Source organism: Pistacia vera, unplaced genomic scaffold, assembly GCF_008641045.1.
Source record: "Pistacia vera cultivar Batoury unplaced genomic scaffold, PisVer_v2 Contig73, whole genome shotgun sequence".
Classification (NCBI taxonomy): domain Eukaryota; kingdom Viridiplantae; phylum Streptophyta; class Magnoliopsida; order Sapindales; family Anacardiaceae; genus Pistacia; species Pistacia vera.
This window is the reverse complement of record NW_022196590.1, coordinates 1,319,543-1,338,947: the sequence shown is the minus strand read 5'-3', so window position 1 is coordinate 1,338,947 and position 19,405 is coordinate 1,319,543. Positions and strand designations below refer to the sequence as shown.

The window sequence follows — 19,405 nt, the reverse complement described above, 5'->3', positions numbered from 1 at the left end:
ACAATAAGCACTATTTGCATCAAAAGATTATTAGAATTTTTTATTACCTACAAACCAAACATGATAATATCCCCTTTTTGAGATAAATTATTGGCATCACTTTCCATTACCCCTAACCAAATGCCCTCTTAGTGGTTTCGAGCATAAAATGTTATTCTTCTCAAACATTTAAAATTAGGTTGATAACTTGAAACCCTTATACGTATATTTAATAGGCTTCAACCTTTTTTCGTTAGTAATTTTGTTAATTTTATAAGAAAACATTTACTATATACACTTACTAATAATGTCATAAGGTGTATTCAGTTAACAATCACTAATTATAAAGATGTTGAGCTATTCCGTATAGTTCAAGGGTGGGTAAAGCAACAATATTTCAGGGGTTTTACAGTAATAAACCCCTTAAAACTTAATATAGTATGAAAATAAAAAAATGGTGATTATATTTGAAAACATTTCGGTTAGAAAGAATAAAGCAATTTGAAGGAACTAACTAAAGTTTTTGATTAAAAGAAATATTTAACTAATTTTGTCAGAGGTTTTCACATATGAGAATGGAGTGTGTTTAATGAAAGAAAAATATATTCAAAACTAATAATTTTCAATTAAGCCTGCTGAAGATGAAATATAGTTAATTTAATGGAATATGTCAAAGATTTTTGCATTACATCAAATGCTTAGAAGATTTTTAATTGCACCCTGTTGTTTAAACGCTAAAAAAATATATCTTCATGCAACTAAAAAAATGTTAACGTGGGGAGGAAGGTGACAATCTTACATGGTAAGCACTCACAGTAGCGGTCGGCAAGACCTCTCAATGTAGAAGATACCAAATCAATCCACTAAAATCACACTTGCCATAGAAGTCTTTCCATAAATCATGATTTTACAGAAACCATTATCCATCTCCACCTTTAGCCCTCCCATTTTCTCAGGCTCAGCAACTCTTCGAGAAGAGATATCATGATCCCCCAATTTCCACGTCTCGTCTCTTTCAATTCCTCAGCTTTTTTTTCACATTTTATTAACCCAAAAAAAAAAAAAAAAAAAAAAACCAACCCAGAAGAAGCACTTTGCTGTAAAGTGTAGCGTTGACTCTAAAAGCTTTTTTCACTGCTTAGTGATCTTGACTTTCACGGTTTTTTTGCCTTCTTCAATCAACCTGTCAATCAATCATTCAATGCCATTCTTTTCTTTCACATTCATTCATGTTGCGTTTCGTTTTGGTTTTGGTTTTGGCTTCTATTTCCTTCTCTTTGTAAAGTTTGGTTGATATCTTTATGTCTTCTCTTATCTCCTGACTTCATTAATTGCTTCTGACTTCTTTTCATGTCTTTTATTTATCTTCTTCTGCTTCTTTAGCTTTATGGCTCAGTTGGGTATCACCCATTTTTAGTTATTTATTTAGAAATTTAGAATCTATCATGCCTTTTAGTGGACATTTATGCCTGAACTAAAGAGTTAGTTTATTTAATGTTGTGCAAGCTTTTTTCATTGGAATTGCTTCTTTGCTTTTTCTTTAATCATAAATGGCAAGGCAGGGGATTTCCTATTTCAAAAAGCTATTGTTTTTCTTGGTGTTGATGTTTTCTTTTCAGGATATGTTTTTAGTAACATCTTTAAATGAAGAGGCTGCTTCTCTTTTGGAGTTTAAAGCTTCCCTTACTGATTCTAACAACAATCTTCAAACCTGGAATTCATCAGATTTTACTCCATGCAATTGGGTAGGTGTGATTTGTACTGATTTTAAGGTAACTTCTGTCAATCTTCATGGCCTCAATTTGTCTGGTAGTTTATCTCCAAGCATTTGTAATCTTTCTCAATTACTTGAGTTTAATGTGTCCCAGAATTTCATTTCTGGTCCTATTCCTAATGCTCTTGGTCATTGTAGAAATTTACAGATTCTTGACCTTTGTACAAATAGGCTTCATGGAGCAGTACCAAACCAATTGCTTGTGATCAATCCTCTTAGAAAGCTTTCCCTGTGTGAGAATTACATTTATGGTGAAATTCCTAGGGAGATTGGAAATTTAACTTCACTGGAAGAATTGGTAATCTACAGTAATAATCTCACTGGTTCCATTCCTGTGTCAATTAGTAAGTTGAGGAAACTTAGAGTTATCAGGGCAGGTGATAATTCTTTCTCCGGTTCAATACCACCAGAAATCAGTGAGTGTGAGAGTTTAGAGGTTTTGGGGTTTTCCCAGAATAGTCTAGAAGGTAATATTCCCAGTGAGCTTCAGAAACTTGAGAGTCTTACTGAATTGAACTTTTGGCAAAATCATTTATCTGGTGAGATTCCTGCTACAATTGGGAATATTCATAGCCTTGAGTTGCTTGCTTTGCATGTAAATTCTTTCAGTGGAGCGCTTCCAAAAGAGCTTGGGAAATTATCCCAGCTAAAAAAATTGTACATTTATACCAATCAGTTAAATGGAACAATTCCTCGTGAACTAGGGAATTGCACAAGTGCTGTTGAGATAGATCTTTCCGAAAATTGGTTAAGTGGATTCATCCCTGCAGAGTTGGGTCAGATTCCTAATCTTGGCCTCCTTCACCTGTTCGAAAACCTCCTCCAGGGAAGTATTCCTGGGGAGCTTGGGCAGTTAAAACAGCTTCGAAGGTTGGACCTGTCTATAAATAATTTGACGGGTTCGATTCCTCTGGAGTTTCAAAACCTTGCATATTTACAAAATTTGCAACTCTTTGACAATTGTCTTGAGGGAACTATACCACCCCTCATTGGGGTTAGGAGTCACCTCACCGTTCTTGACATGTCTATGAATAATCTTGTTGGTAGTATACCTCCTTACCTTTGCAGGTATCAAAAATTGATGTTTTTGAGCCTTGGCTCGAATAGATTGTCTGGAAACATTCCCCATGGCCTAAAAACATGCAAGTCTCTTATCCAGCTAATGCTAGGAGACAACCAGCTTACAGGCAGCCTCCCTGTTCAAGTATATAATCTTCAAAACCTTTCTGCTCTCGAGCTTTATCAGAACCGATTCTCTGGTCCAATACCCCCGGAGATTGGCAACCTTCCAAATTTAGAGAGGTTGCTTTTAGCAGACAACTATTTTGTTGGTCACGTTCCTCCTGAGATCAGAAATCTGGTGCAACTTGTGGCATTTAATATTTCTTCAAATCAGCTCTCTGGGAATATTCCTCATGAACTGGGGGATTGTAGAAAACTCCAGAGACTTGATCTTAGTAGAAACCAATTCACTGGCTTTCTACCGGAAGAACTTGGAAAGCTAGTGAATCTTGAACTCTTAAAGCTCTCTGATAACAAATTGACTGGCACAATCCCGAGTGCCTTGGGGAATTTGGCCCGACTCACGGAATTACAAATGGGTGGTAATTCTTTCTCTGGCAGCATCCCTGTTGCTCTTGGCCAGCTCACAGCTCTTCAAATTTCACTCAACATTAGCCATAATGATCTTTCTGGCATGATTCCTCGTGATTTGGGGAAGTTGCAGATGTTGGAATCTCTCTTCTTGAATGATAATCAGCTTACTGGTGCAATTCCTGCACCAATTGGTGATATGATGAGCCTCCTGGTCTGCAACCTTTCAAATAATAACTTGGTCGGAAATGTGCCAAACACTTCTGTATTTTGGAGAATAGATTCATCAAATTTTGCTGGAAATCCTGGCTTGTGCAAGCTGGGTTCAGATCATTGTCCTCAATCTGGTTATTCATCACATACTCCTAAACCAAGCTGGATAAAGGAGGGTTCAAACAAAGAGAAGTTAGTAAGCATTGTTTCTGTGGTTGCTGGTTTACTTTCTTTGTTCTTTATTGTCGGCATTTGTTTTGCTATGAGACACCGAAAGCCTGCTTTTGTTACCCTTGAGGATGGAAAGACGCCTGATGTTTTAGATAACTATTACTTCCCCAAGGAAGGATTCACATATCAAGACCTTGTGGAAGCAACTGGCAATTTTTCAGAAAATGCAGTGATAGGAAGGGGAGCTTGTGGCACTGTCTACAAGGCTAATATGGCTGATGGTAAGGTGATTGCTGTCAAGAAGCTCAATTCTCGTGGTGAAGGAGCTACTGCTGACAGCAGTTTCCTTGCTGAGATATCAACCCTTGGAAAGATTAGACACCGAAACATTGTGAAACTTTATGGTTTCTGCTACCACCAAGACTCTAATCTTCTCTTATATGAGTACATGGCAAACGGCAGTCTTGGAGAACAGCTTCATAGCAATGAGCAAACATGTCAACTGGATTGGGATGCCCGATATGGAATTGCTCTTGGAGCAGCAGAGGGGTTGTGTTATCTTCATTATGATTGTAGGCCTCATATCATTCATCGTGATATCAAGTCAAACAACATTTTATTGGATGAAGTGCTTCAGGCTCATGTTGGCGACTTTGGCTTGGCAAAGTTGATTGATTTACCCTTCTCAAAATCTATGTCTGCTGTTGCAGGTTCATATGGTTACATTGCCCCAGGTAACATTAACATCTATCCTCTGTCTCCTTATCCGCACTCAACTTTCCCCTCATATTTTTATGGTTCATACATATCTCACATAATTTCTGTTACAAAGAACTTGCTCCCACAGCCAAGTTTGAATTGAATTTCACTGGAGAATTGTCAAAATTCAATTATTGTCATACGGAAACACAGTTATATTGGGGCTTGATGCTTTTTCTCATCTTATTTACTTTGTTTTCCCACAACCAACTGGTATATGGTAGTGCTGAACTGATAATTGCTTGATTTTCATTTCAGAATATGCTTACACAATGAAAGTGACAGAGAAATGCGACATCTATAGTTTTGGGGTTGTTCTGTTGGAACTAATCACTGGGAGGTCTCCCGTTCAACCTCTTGAGCAGGGAGGAGACCTGGTCAGTTGGGTGAGAAGATCAATTCACCACGGGGTGCCCACCTTCGAAATGTTTGACAAAAGGCTGCATCTTAGTGCGAAAAGAACAATCGAGGAGATGACTTTAGTTCTGAAGATTGCATTGTTCTGTACCAGTACTTCGCCGTTCAATAGGCCAACCATGAGAGAGGTCATTGCAATGATGATTGATGCTAGGGAAGCTGTGAGTCTTCCATCATCACCAACAACATCGGAAACTCCCTTAGACTTCAATGCTTCTTGCAGAGGTTAGAAGGATGATTTCTTTCTCTGATTCCTCCTCTTAATATTAAAATTGTATGAAAAAGTTAACACAGTAAAATTATGCAAATTAAGATTCCTATGTTTCTCTTCCTGTAGACAATGTAGATTATGTAATGAATCAAATAATGCATATTCATCAGAATTCTTGTCTATATTAGCCTGTGGGCTCGACAACCTGGGTGTTAGTGATGTTTATGATGCAATTTGGTCATGATTTTGTTGTTGAGGAGATTGAATGTGCAGAGAACTAACTGCAATATATATAATTTTGACTTTTGCAGACTCCATGGAACCATAAGCTCCATTCTGTCCTCCGCAGAGATAGTATGAGATGCTCAGAGATCATATAAATTTCTGTCAGATTCATGAGGAATATGCAACCGGCAAGAGACTAAAGAAATAGTCAGTAGCTCATTGAATTTATATAAACTGAATTCATTGCTTTAATTTTAGCCAAAATGTAGTTAGAAAGCTTCTTACTTTTCCATACATTTCTCCCCAATCTTCATAATTTTAGACAAATATTGATTGGAGATCCATTGAATTCTCATAATTGTACCTATTTCTCTTTGACTGATATTAGTCACTCTTTCCAAGATTGTTTCTCAAATTACAGGATACTAATTTAGTCATTGTCATATTGATAATTTGAATAATTAGGCAGTGGCCCAAGTTGAGCCACAAGACTGTAAATTTAGAAGAAAGAAGATGGGCAACTCATGTTATAAATTTAGATTATAAACTTAAGAAGAAGAATTTATATGAGTAACACATTATATGCTAAAGTTGATTTGTTTAACATATATGGAAAAACAATTTGAAGTAACACATTATATGCACAGTACCGGTTCCGATAAGAACCCTGGGTATTTGCCGGTTTCGGTTCTATCCTATTTTTTTGCCCGCCCGCCCACCCCTATGAAGCATTCAATGGTGAGCAATTATAGAGAAAATTTATGATATTACGGTTATACCACATCAACGGTATTACAAGTTAAATCTATTAAACTATCATCATCTTTCTCCATTTGTATCATCAAAACAAAGCTAAATTCATTATCAACGTAATATTAATAAAAAAAATAAAAAAAAGTCTTAATTCACACCATTAATGATTTGTTTTTCTGTTTAAAAAACTACTCTTGACTTAGTTGTGAGTAAATTAGAAAATAAAAATAATAAATCTTGGTTACACATTTTTTAGTAGCCACATGTTAATTTCATTATATAAAGCTAAAATAAAGTTTCTATTGGGAGAGGATTCTAAGTGGTTTTCAAAATTTATACATGTGTTAAGGATTTAATTAGAAGTATTCATAGATGATGTGTTCATTTTGTCCTTTTTAAGACTTCATAATTACATTTATCTTTAATAGGTTATTGAAAATTATCATGCTTGAACCCAAGAGTTGGCCTGACGGTTAAAAATGTTTACTTCCTTCATTGAGTTTCTAGGTTCAAACATTGGGGTCACTTATCATATTGTGACAGGTGTTTAATGGACCTCCTAAATTAAGTGAAGTGTGCGTAAGCTGGTCCATTAGTTATACAAATTTAAAATTAACTTGGCATAAATTAAATAAAAATTAAACCAATGAAAGAATGTTTATAACAAATTAACTAAAAAAAAAAAAAAAAATTCAATAAATGACAATAGATTATATAATAATAATAATAAAAAATATAATTTTTATATGTAACATTATCTATTTAAAATCATTTTTATTTTGTAATCTTGGACCAACTCAATAGTCAATATAGAGAAAATGTTAAAGAAAAAGGAATTTAGCGGGGGCACTCGCGGCACAACCTACGTGTGTTATTTTGTAGAATTCAAAATTCAGAACTAACCTATGATTTTAAGAAAGTATTAGACAAAAAGAATATACTAAAAAAAAAAAAAAAAAAAAAATTAAATACGTAAACAATTTGTCTGTGTAAATTTGCAGTCTTGATCATCTTGGGAAATTACATGTTCCTAAACATAAACATGTGAAAGAAATTACGTGTTGCCTTATTAGGATAGTCTTAAGTTTATAACGAATTCATATTAAACGCAATGACTATATACAATTATATTGAAAAATTAATAACAAATGCAAAGTATTATATACAGTTCATTATTGAAAAATCTCAATAGGATTTTTCAATATGTCAAATTAATTAACATGATTAAAAATTATATAACTTAATATGAGATGTATTAAATAATATTTTTTTTATAATACCGTAATATTAATATGGCATATACATACAATATGTACGGTATGATTTAATATTTCTATTAATATCATTGTAGGTTACAAAGTCAAACCATTTGACATCTCTAAGAATTTTATGATCTACTTCAACCTTACAAAAGATTGAAGCATACACTCTACTTGATAGAGCGACTACCCAAAGCAATATATTGATGTCATTTAGGTTGAAACTTGTTTGATACTCATCTTCTTCCTAACACCTACAATTATAGTATTATCAAGCTGTATAGGGAACAAACCTCCTTGACCACCAGGTCAAATCCTTAAGGTTTATGATATACCCTTTTCTCAAACTTGAAACTAACATGGTCAATTACAGTCATAGTCACGCAATAGGGGACACCAAAACGTAGCAACTCAGTATATGAGCTTCTAAAATCAATACCAGCCTATTGTTGTAAACAAGGGCATTATTGGATGGCCAAGATTTGATTCGAACCCCCGTGATTAATGATTGTTTGCATGGTTTTATAATTGTAGATTTCAAGTCCTATGTCGTTAATTGATTAGTGTATGCGTGGATGATAAATGGTTTGACAATGATTGATTAATTCAAATCTTGATGATGTAGGATCCATGGTATGTTGGATAATCTTTGATCCTATATGCGGAATTGACAAACTAAAGGGATCAAGATATCTAAAGGAGAAACAAGAAAGTTACCCCTAGCCATTGATGCTCTCAATCACACACTCATTGTTCTCTCTCTCGTTTTGGCTCTTCTAAGCTCTCAAAACACTCAATATGATGGTGTATTTTGCTTGAGTTGAGTGAGTGAGCCTAAGGACCAAAATCTCAATTTATAGCCAAGCTCCCATCAAGCTTTAATGGCGAAACTTAACGGCTGCCATAACTCTGGTTATAATGGTTACAAAAACTGAAAGAAAACGGCTGAAACTGAAGTAAAACGTGGACCATAATATTGATTTAATACAAAAAAGTTACGTAACACACGTGAATCTTACATTCTCCCACTTGGTCCGGATGTTTAAACCATTATTTTCTTAAGAAACAAATACATGAATCATGGTGACAAGTCCTCTAAAAATGACTATTATCTTCCATGTATTACAATGCAGTTAATTTCTCAAGTTCACTATAGATATGACAACTTTAATTAATGAATAAACCTTATGTTTATTCTTGGTCCTATAGTTGAATTTTCTCAAATAAAATTAAGGTGCACATGAATATGAGAAAACATCACAATAAATAAGAGTTTCATTCAAACATTGTATATACAACTACATAGTGTAATCAAGTCCCATTTTCTCTACATGATCCTTGGACTTCAATGGTGGCATTCCCTTAGTCAAAGGATCATTGATCATCAATTCAGTTTTTATGTGCTCAATGACCACTTTCTTTTACTTAATATGTTCTCTTATGGCTAAGTTCTTAATGTCAATGTGTTTACTTCGACTTCGACTTTTGTTGTTCTTAGCCATAAAGACAGCAGCTGGATTATCGCCATATATTCTCAATGGTCTAGAAATGGAATCCATAACTTTAAGCTCGAATAGGAAACTCTTTAACCATACACCATGTGAAGTAACCTCAAAATAGGAAATGAACTTAGCTTCCATAATGGAAGTAGTAGTCAAGGACTACTTGACACTTCTCTAAGATACAGCTCCACCAGCCATTATGAAAACATATTTTGATGTTGATTTGTGTGAATCAACACAACTAACAAAGTCTGAATCTGAATAACCAATTACTTCCAGACTGTCTGTTCATCTAGACATAAGCATGTAGTTTTGGGTTCCTTGAAGGTACCTCATCACTTTCTTTGCAGCTCTCCAATGGTCTATACTTGGATTACTTTGATATCGTCATAACATTCCAACAATAAATGTAATGTTAGGCCTTGTGCAAACTTGAGCATACATCAGGGTTCTGACAACAGTAGCATATGGAATGTTCTTCATTTGTTCCTTTTCAAAATCATTCTTTGAGCATTGGTTCAAATTGAACTTATCACCCTTCACAACGGGAGCCACACTTGGTAAACAATCTTTCATCTGAAATCTCTCTAAAACCTTATTGATATAAGTTTCTTGAGACAGAACCAAGATACCTCGTAATCTATCTCTATGGATCTTGATGCTAATAACATAAAATGCCTCACCCATATCCTTCATATTGAAATTTTTAGAGAGGAATTGTTTTACCTCATGTAGCAAACCATCATCATTGGTTGCAAGCAAAATGTCATCCATGTACTGAAGAAGAAAACATATCTTACTCCCACTAACCTTCTGGTATATACATTGATCCATGGGGGTTTTCAACAAATCTGAATAAAGAAATTACTCCATGAAATTTAAAATACCATTGATGGGACTTTTGTTTTAGACCGTATCTAGATTTCTTGAGCTTACAGACCAAGTGCTCACCATCACAGGAGGGAAATCCCTCAGGTTGTTTCACATAAACCTCCTCCTCTAGGTCTCCATTAAGAAACGCTGTTTTCACATCCATTTGTTGCAACTCAAGGTCAAAATGAGCCACTAATGCTAAAATGATGCGTAGGGAATCTTTCTTAGATACAGGAGAAAAGGTCTCTATGTAATCAATTCCTTTCTTTTGAGTGAATCCCTTAGTAACGAGTCTCGCCTTGTATCTCTCTATTTTGCCTAATGAGTCTTTCTTTGTCTTAAAGACCCATTTACATTTAATGGCTTTTGCACCATCAAGCAACTCAACAAGATCCCAAATTTCGTTACTCTTCAATCTTCATGGAACTCATCTCTTCCTTCATGGCATTGTACCATAATTCTGACTCTTTACAACTCATGGCTTGTGAAAAAGACTCGGGATCACTGTTGACTCCAATACTGTAGTCAGATTCTTAGAGGTAGACTACATAATCACTAGGAATAGTTAACTTCTTAGTTCTAGTGGATCTCCTTAATGTTGTACCATCATCTTCATGAGAAGCTTGTGGTTCAACTGGTTGTTCAGGCAGTTCTAGCAATTCCTGAACTACTTGATCCACTGAAACATTGTCAACAGCTTGTGGAACTTCAATGATTGGCTGTTCAACACACCGGTTTGTAATTGAGGAGTGTTGTGAACTATAACCAGTCTATCACTTGATGTGGAAGGTCGAGAATCTGAATGATCATGTTCAAGAACATTGAACTTGATTTGATTGCTCCCACTAATCAAGTCATTCTCAAGAAACTGGGCGTTTCTTGATTCCACAAACCCAATGTTGTGAGATGGACAATAAAATATGTACCCCTTAGACCTTTTAGCATATCCAACGAAATACCCACTAATGGTCCTTAGGTCTAGCTTCTTCTCTTGTGGATTATAGATTCTCACTTCAGACAGCCATCCCCAAACACGCATATGTCGCAAACTTAGTTTCCAACCTTTCAATAACTCAAATGGTGTCCATGGGACAACCTTGGTTGGAACTTGGTTCAATATATACACAACCGTCTTTAGTGCTTCAGTCCATAAGGATTTGTGAAGATTAGAGTTGCTAAGTATACTCCTCACCATATCCAATAATGTTCGGTTTCTTATTTCTGCCACACCATTTTGGTCCGGTGAACTAGGCATGGTATTCGGCAACTATTCCATGTTCTTGAAAAAACATAGTGAACGAACCAGGTGCTTGTTCATCCTCAGTGTATCTACCATAGTACTCTCCACCTCTTTCTAATCTCACGATCTTTATTTGCTTCTCACATTGTTTCTCTACTTTAGCCTTAAAGGTTTTACATGCATCTAATGATTCATTCTTGTTATGAAGTAAGTAGAGATACATATATCGTGAGTAATCATCAACAAAGGTAATGAAGTATCTCCGACCATGTGAGACCATGTTTGGACTATATATATCAGTATGTATGATTCCTAATATGTCCAAACTCCTATTGGCACCTTTCTTAGATTTGTTGGTTTGCTTTCCCTAATGCAGTCCACACATGTTTCAAAATCAATGAAATCTAGTGTATTAAGTACTCCATCATTTACTAATCTTTTAATTCTATCTACGGAGATATGTCCTAATCTCAGATGCGATAATATAGAGGAGTCCTTGTTAATAATACACCGCTTAGACCCAGTGTGAACATGCATTGAATTATAAGCGATATTGTCTTGTAAACTAATACAATAAAGACCACCAGACAAAATACAAGTCCTAACACAATCAAAATTATAAAATAAACTAAATGATGTGTTTGAAAATTAAAGGAATATCCCAAAAGTACAAGTCTAGAAATTGAAATCAAGTTTTTTTTGAAAAACTTGGAACATAGAAGGTCCAATCTAATTCTAATACAAAACCGTTACTTAAAGTTAAAACACATGTCCCTATGGCCTTCACATGTGAGCCCATCTTGTTTCTGGATAAGATGATTTGCTCACTTCCTATTGGTTTCCTTAGATTTTGCATACCCCACAAGGAGTTTGCAATATAGATTGTAGATCCAAAGTCAATCCACTAGGTGTTGGTATTAACATCAACCACATTAGATTCATAATAAACAAATAAGGTTGGATTACCTTTATCTTGAAGCCATTTATGAAATTTGGGGCAACCTTTCTTCATGTGTCCCTTCTTTTTATAGAAGAAACATTTGGCCTCTTTCTTGATATCAGCTTGGGCGGTGTTTTACCTTTCCCTTTCTGATTTGCTTGAGGTTTGCCTTTCCTGCGCGTTGTTGCTAGCATTGCACTTTCACCAATCTCCATCACAAGCCTCCCTTCTTCCTAAACACATATGGTCATTAATGTTAGAAAATGGTCTAACTTATGGCAGCGGAAAACAAAACTTTTAAAGCATAGATCGTTTCCATTAAACCAAGACCAGAGCTCATATTATATAGTTTATATGTTAAATAAAAAATCTGCAGTAATATGAACGATTAGAGTAAAGTTTAGAGTTCATATACATGTTTGGAGGCTCTTTCAAAATTTTCTCTGAATCGTTTTGTTACCGATCCAAGAACAGGATTAAACCAGCGGTAATCCACACGAAGATAACCTGAACAGCTAAAGAGGGATTTCCTAGATCCTCTTTAGCTTCAAGAACCAAATCAAGAATCAAAGAAACTTTGATTCATAAAGCAAGGGTGGCGTGAGACTTGGGAGAGGGCTGTGATTTTCTTTCAATGAAGAATGATTGAATACTTGTTGTATTTCTCTCTTTTCTTTTCTTATGAAAATCACAAAAACCTTGCACTTATATAGTGCACATGAAACCCTATTCCAATAAGGAATAGGCTTGGGCTCCAACCCAAACAGCCCCTATATCCAAACACTCCCAATCATGATATTTTATTTTAATTATTATTATTTTCAATTAAACTCAATTAATATATTTGTAGAAATATATTAACATTTAATAATAATAATAATCCATTTAAATATATGTGTACATATATTTAAATATAATCTCACTTATTTAATTTTAATATCAAATTAAATATAGGCAACAACCTTAGCAAATTTAATTGCACTGTGAGATTACCAAAATACCATTTCACCCTAAAAGACGAAAACAACCCTTGCACAAACTGAATCTTAAATGATCTTTTATGTGTGTGACCCGTAAGCTCCTCATCATACCGGCAGTGTGTAGTATCGCGATTAACACCAATTAATTGTCTCACTACACGCAGACCAAGATTGGCCTCTAGCAAGACATCTTGGCCATTCGATAGATTCGGATTCAGCGAAGTAGCTACCTGTCAACGATATGGTTACCGTGCAATCAAATCCTTTCATCATCTGTTATCTCATTGAGACTGAGGTATAGAAATAGTTTCAACCTTAGTTGTTCTCGATATATATGTATTCAGTTAATGGACTAATGACCGGAATAATAAATTAGATTGAGCAACAACTCAATCCCACTGTGGCCACAGTTTTAGTGTCATTGCCATTTATTGAATTGCGCTGTGAGATAACCTCTCCCATACCCAGGAGTGATGAATCCTCTGTCGATCCACCATAGTCTTGATACACTCTTTGATGCAGCCAATCACTATCGTATTGACAGCTTTGAATAGAACTGTGTTGGACTAGTGTCAAACTACACCAATCGATGCACAAGGCGCTCCGGTGATCTCAAGTCTAAGGATCACATGCACCACCCCGTCAGAGGATTTATTCCATAGACACTTGGGTTACCATCTATATGGAATCTTTTGGTGGGTCAGTGTAGTGAACTTGCCTATAGCAAGCACCCATGTGTTGCACCAGGTCGTTAGCCAATAACCTTGACCCTAGTTAGTAAATACGGGTACGGCAAAAAAAGGGTACGGGAATTTTACGGGTATAATACGGCAAATGATGAAAAATACGTTTGTAAAAATTCGATCATAAAATTCAGATACGAAAAAAATACGATTCGGATATATACGGGTTTAATACGACACATTGTCAATAATACGTTTTGAAAAATATGGCAATAGCAATCTTGGTTTTAGCACTTTTCAAAACATCCCAATTTAAATAATCCATTGTGGTCAACCCTACAATTTATTTTCCTTTTTATTTAAAGTATATTTGAACAATAACTAAGACTAGTATTTTTATCCGTAATTTTATAGCTACGCATACAAAATTTGGATTCCAATTAGTATAGTTGTTTTATTTTCTGAATTTTATGTTCTGAATTTAATTGGATAGTGCATTCAAAGGTCAAATAATAATAGTGTTATGAAATCTAAAAACATGACAGAGTGCACATGGGTTTACAATTTGCAGTTGGCGTTGGTTGCAAGCTGATGGTTTGTTGTTTTTTTCTTCTTCTTTAAGTATCTGCCAATTCCAAATCCAAGCCCGACAATATTATTTTTATGAATTCATGCTTTTCTTTTGCAGTTTTGCCTTTACCTTTTGCTTTCATAGATGATCTTTAGTCTTTTCATTTTGACCCATACAACACAAAACAACAGAACTAAATGAAATATTATGTTAAAACAGATACCAAATATAACTCTCACAAGCATTTCATCAAACATATTTCAAACAAATCTATCAATCCACCAACATAACAAATCCATCAATCCACCAGCCCCTATTACTACTACTCACACACCAGCACAAACACAAACAAAGCACCAACATACAAGATTCAAAGAGAGTTAAAAAGAGAAGAGAAGAAATGTGTAGCTTGAGGCTTAAAGAGTTGAAGTCTTGGACTTAAAGCTTGGAGAAGAGAGTTAAAAAGAGAAGAGAAGAAGAGATTAAGATTAAGACTCAAAGAGTCAAGAGATGAAGAAAAAAGAGTTGAATTGTTGAAGATTTGAAGGAGAGATGAAGACTGTGGAAGAGAGAACTGAGGAAGAGGAAGGAGATTTTCTTTAATTTTAGTCAAATCCAACCAAAACGACGTCGTTTTGCCTTATCATTTAATTATTTTTTTGTCTGCAAAAATTCGGCAAAAATTCGTGTATAATTTGCAAATTATACGGATAGGGTATATAATTCGCGAATTATACGACAGCCCTAATAAAATACGTGAATTCGTGTTTTATACGAAAATTATACGGCTAGTCGTATAATTCGCGTATAAAACGCAAATTTACTAACTAGGACCTTGACAAGTGAGATCTGTCACTACCTTTCGACAGGGTCGTTCAACATTATGATAGCTGTACCGTATTATCTATGCCCTTGGTTAGAATAATATTAGGGCTATGGACGTTTCTAGAATAGCCAGCATATGTGCTCATAGGGTTCTCACTATCAAGATTTGAAACACTTGATACCCTCCTCATGATTCTACCATTCTAAGGACATATATCAATACATATAGATATGATTTACACGATATATAATAAATTGCCTTTTATTGATCAATGAACATTATTACAAAGAGTCAATTCTACAATAATTGATTGGCTCTAGGGCACATACTCTAACAATCTCCCACTTGTACTATAGGTAATCATTCATGTATTTAATACCAAATGACCTCAAGTGCTGTTCATGCTTTTGCTGCAACAAAGGCTTTGTCAGTGGATCTGCGAGATTTTTGTCAGTATGCACTTTACTGATCTGTATATCTTTCCTCTCAACCATTTCTTTGATGAGATGGAATCGTCTGAGTATGTGTCTGGATTTCTGGTGAGACCGTGATTCCTTAGCTTGAGCTATTGCTCAATTGTTATCACAATAGACATCTATTGGATCAACAATCGTGGACACCACACCAAGTTCGGTGACGAACTTCTTAATCCAAACTGCCTCCTTGGCCGCATCAGATAATGCAATATACCCAGCCTCCATTGTAGAATATGCTATAGTGCTTTGCTTGGAGCTCTTCCAGCTCATTGCACGCCCATTGAGACAAAATACAAACCTAGATTGCGAACAATAATCATCGTTGTCTATTTGGAAACTAGCATCATATATCCTCGTATATTGAGCTCATTTTTCTCTCCATAAATCAAGAACATATCTTTAGTCCTCTTCAAGTACTTAAGAATATTCTTGACAGTCATCCAGTGATGCTCACCTAGATTCGATTGATATCTGCTAAAAGTGAGTACATAACATGACATACATGATGGATCCAATTGCTAATGCATATGGGATGCTCTTCATCCTATCTCTCTCATCTTGTGTTTTAGGACACATATCCTTGGAGAGATAAATGCCATGTGACATTGGAAGAAATCTCTTCTTGGATTCTTCCATATTGAATCTTTTCAGTACCTTGTCAATGTATGTACTCTGACTTAGGCCAAGCAACCTACGTGATCTATCACGATAGATCATTATTCCGAGGATGTAGGCTGCTTCTCCTAAGTCCTTCATAGAGAAGCACTTGGATAACCAAGTCTTTACCGATTGCAAGTTTGACATACAACACTAGGAATGCCACTGCGCTCCCACTCACTTTCTTATAGACACAAGGCTCATCTTCGTTCTTGATGAAACTGAATTCTTTTATGGCTTCATCGAAACGAATGTTTTAGCTCCTTAAAGTTTGCTTGAGTCCGTAAATGGACTTCTGCAACTTGCATACCTTGTCAACTTGCCTATCAAGAATGAAACCATCAGGTTATGTCATATACACATCCTCTTCAAGGTTTCTGTTCAGGAAAACTGTTTTGACATCCATTTGCCAAATCTCATAGTCATGATATGCAGCAATCGCAAGCATAATCCATATGGATTTAATCATGGCAACTGGCGAAAAGGTTTCTTCATAGTCAATACCATGAATTTGTTTGAAACCTTTGGCAACCAGTCATGCCTTCTATGTATGCACCTTGCCATCCATGTCAGTCTTCTTCTTGAAGACCAATTTACACCTTATGGGTTTTACCCCTTCAGGTGGATCCACTAGAGACCACACTTGGTTCTGGTACATGGAGTCCATCTCAGATTTCATGGCTTCAAGCCATTTAATGGAATATGGATCCGATATAGCATCTTCGTAGGTTCTAGGTTCATTGTCTTGGTAGACCAGTACGTTACCATGTTGAGTCACGAGATAACTGTATCTCTTGGGCTCATGATGTACTCTCCCAAATTAACATAACTCTTGTGCTACCTGAGGTGGTTCACTTTGATTCAAAAATTATGGAGTAACCTCCTCGTGATGTTCAAGCACCTCCTGTGACACATCTTCTCGTCCTTCATCTAATGTATCTTGTGGTACTAAAACTTCATCGAGTTCTACTTTTCTCCCACTAGAACTTCTTAGAAAAAAATTCATTTTCTAGGAAGACACCAGTATGAGCGACAAAAATTTTGCGCTCTTCTGGGTGGTAGAAATAGTATCATTTGGTCTCTTTAGGATACCTCACAAATATACATTTATCGGATTTCGGGCCCAGCTTGTTCGAAGTCAATTTCTTGACATAAGCTTCAGAACCGCAAATCCTTAGATAAGACAAGTTAGGCTTTCGCCCATTCCATAATTCAAATGGAATCTTATCTACAGACTTTGATGGCACACAGTTCAATATGTGAGTCACAGTCTCTAGGACATAACCCTAGAATGATGCAGGTAGATCACTAAAACTCATCATGGACCTAACCATATCAAGTAAGGTCCTATTCCTCCTTTTAGACACTTCATTATGTTGGGGTGTGTACGGAGGGGTGAATTGTGATACTATCCCACATTCCTTCAGGTATTCAAAAAACCCTGAGCTCAAGTATTCACCTCCTCGATCCGACTGAAGAGCTTTAATACTTTTGCCCAATATATTCTGTACTTCATTTCTGAATTCTTTGAATTTATCAAAGGCTTCAAATTTATGTCTCATAAGATAGACATAACCATATCTATTGGAATCATCAGTAAATGTGATGAAGTATGAATATCCACCCCTAGCTTCAACTGTTAGTGGACCACATACATCACTATGGATGATGCCCAACAGTTCAGTAGCCTTTTCACCTTGTCTTGTGAAAGGAGACTTGGTCATCTTGCCTAAAAGGCATGATTCGCATACCTTAAATGACTAAAAGTCAAAAGGGTCCAAAACTCCATCCCTTTGAATGCGAGTCTGGTTAACATGATTCAATCTACAATGCCAGAGGTATGTCTGGTTTCGATCGCTATGTTTAGCTCTCTTGGTTTCAACATTGAGAATATCCTTATTGTTTAAATCAAGAACATATAACTCGTTACATAACCTTGCAATTCCAAATAAAATACCATTCAAACTAAAGGATAACAATCCATTAGAAATCTCAAAATGATATCCTATATTATCCAAAGTGGATACTGAAATAATAATTTTGGAAATAGAAAGTACGTAATAACAGTTATGAAGTTTCAACAACAAGCTCGAAGGCAAAGATAAACAATAAGTTCCTACAGCCAATGCAACCACATGTGCTCCATTTCCAACTCGTCGATCCACTTCTCCTTTGGCGAGCAATCTACTTTGCCTTAGTCCCTACACATCAGTGCAAATGCGAGTACCACATCCTATGTCAATGACCCAAGATGTTGACGGAGAGAAGTTAATCTCAATCATGAACAATAAGTTCCTACAGCCAATGCAACCACATGTGCTCCATTTCCAACTCGTCGATCCACTTCTCCTTTGGCGAGCAATCTACTTTGCCTTAGTCCCTACACATCAGTGCAAATGCGAGTACCACATCCTATGTCAATGACCCAAGATGTTGACAGAGAGAAGTTAATCTCAATCATGAACATACCTGAAGTCAAAGCCTCTGACTTCTTCTTGTTGGTGAGGAAAGCCTTGCAGTGCTTCCTCCAGTGGCCAGGCTTGCCACAATAGAAGCAGATCACTTTCCCGCCCTTCCCAACGCCACTCTCAGGCTTAAGAGCTTCCTATCTTTTGGGCTTATGCTTGGGTTTGGCCTTGGCTTTTCCCTTGCCTTTACCCTTTCCTTTACTGGTAGAAACTAGTAAGACAGGCTTGGACCTTTTCATGTCCTGCTTTGTAGTCCTCATCATGTTCAGTAGCTCTGATAGGGTTTTCACCATCGTGTTCATATTGAAGTTCATTATAAATGGTGCAAAAGAATCAGGTACAGATTGGAGAATTAAATCCACTTATAATTTTGCATCCAACCCAAACCCCAAAGTCTCAAGCCTCTTTATGTGCTCTATCATTTTGAGCACATGAGGGCCAACTTTGGCTCCCTTAGTCATGCGACTTCTAAACAATGCTTTCGACACCTTGTACCTATCATGTTGAGCATTTCCTTAGAAAAGTTGCTTGAGGTGTAGAATAATGGTAGCAACACCGTCCATATTCTCATGATGCTTTTGCAACTCAGGTGTCATTGATGCTAACATCAAGCATTGAACGCCATCAACATCATCAAAGAACTTTTGATAAGTATCCTTTACTTCTTGAGTGGCATTAGGACCAAGCTCAACCATGTATGACTTATCAAGGATATATAATTTATTTTCAGACTTCAATATAATTCGAAGATTACGGTACTAGTCTGAGAAATTAGATCCATCCAGCCTGTATTCTTTCTCGATTATCAGTCCCAGGTTCATAATGCTTATTTTGG

General features: G+C 36.0%; 1 protein-coding gene across 1 annotated transcript; it reads left to right on the top strand.

Moving 5' to 3' along the window:
* Positions 1–1,132: 1,132 nt before the first annotated feature.
* LOC116115071 (leucine-rich repeat receptor-like serine/threonine-protein kinase At1g17230) lies at positions 1,133–5,711 on the top strand. The gene is made up of 3 exons (XM_031401207.1): positions 1,133–4,464; positions 4,748–5,131; positions 5,429–5,711. Exons 1-3 carry the CDS (start codon positions 1,530–1,532, stop codon positions 5,443–5,445), a joined length of 3,336 nt encoding a protein of 1,111 aa, XP_031257067.1. The 5' UTR covers positions 1,133–1,529; the 3' UTR covers positions 5,446–5,711.
* Positions 5,712–19,405: the final 13,694 nt, after the last annotated feature.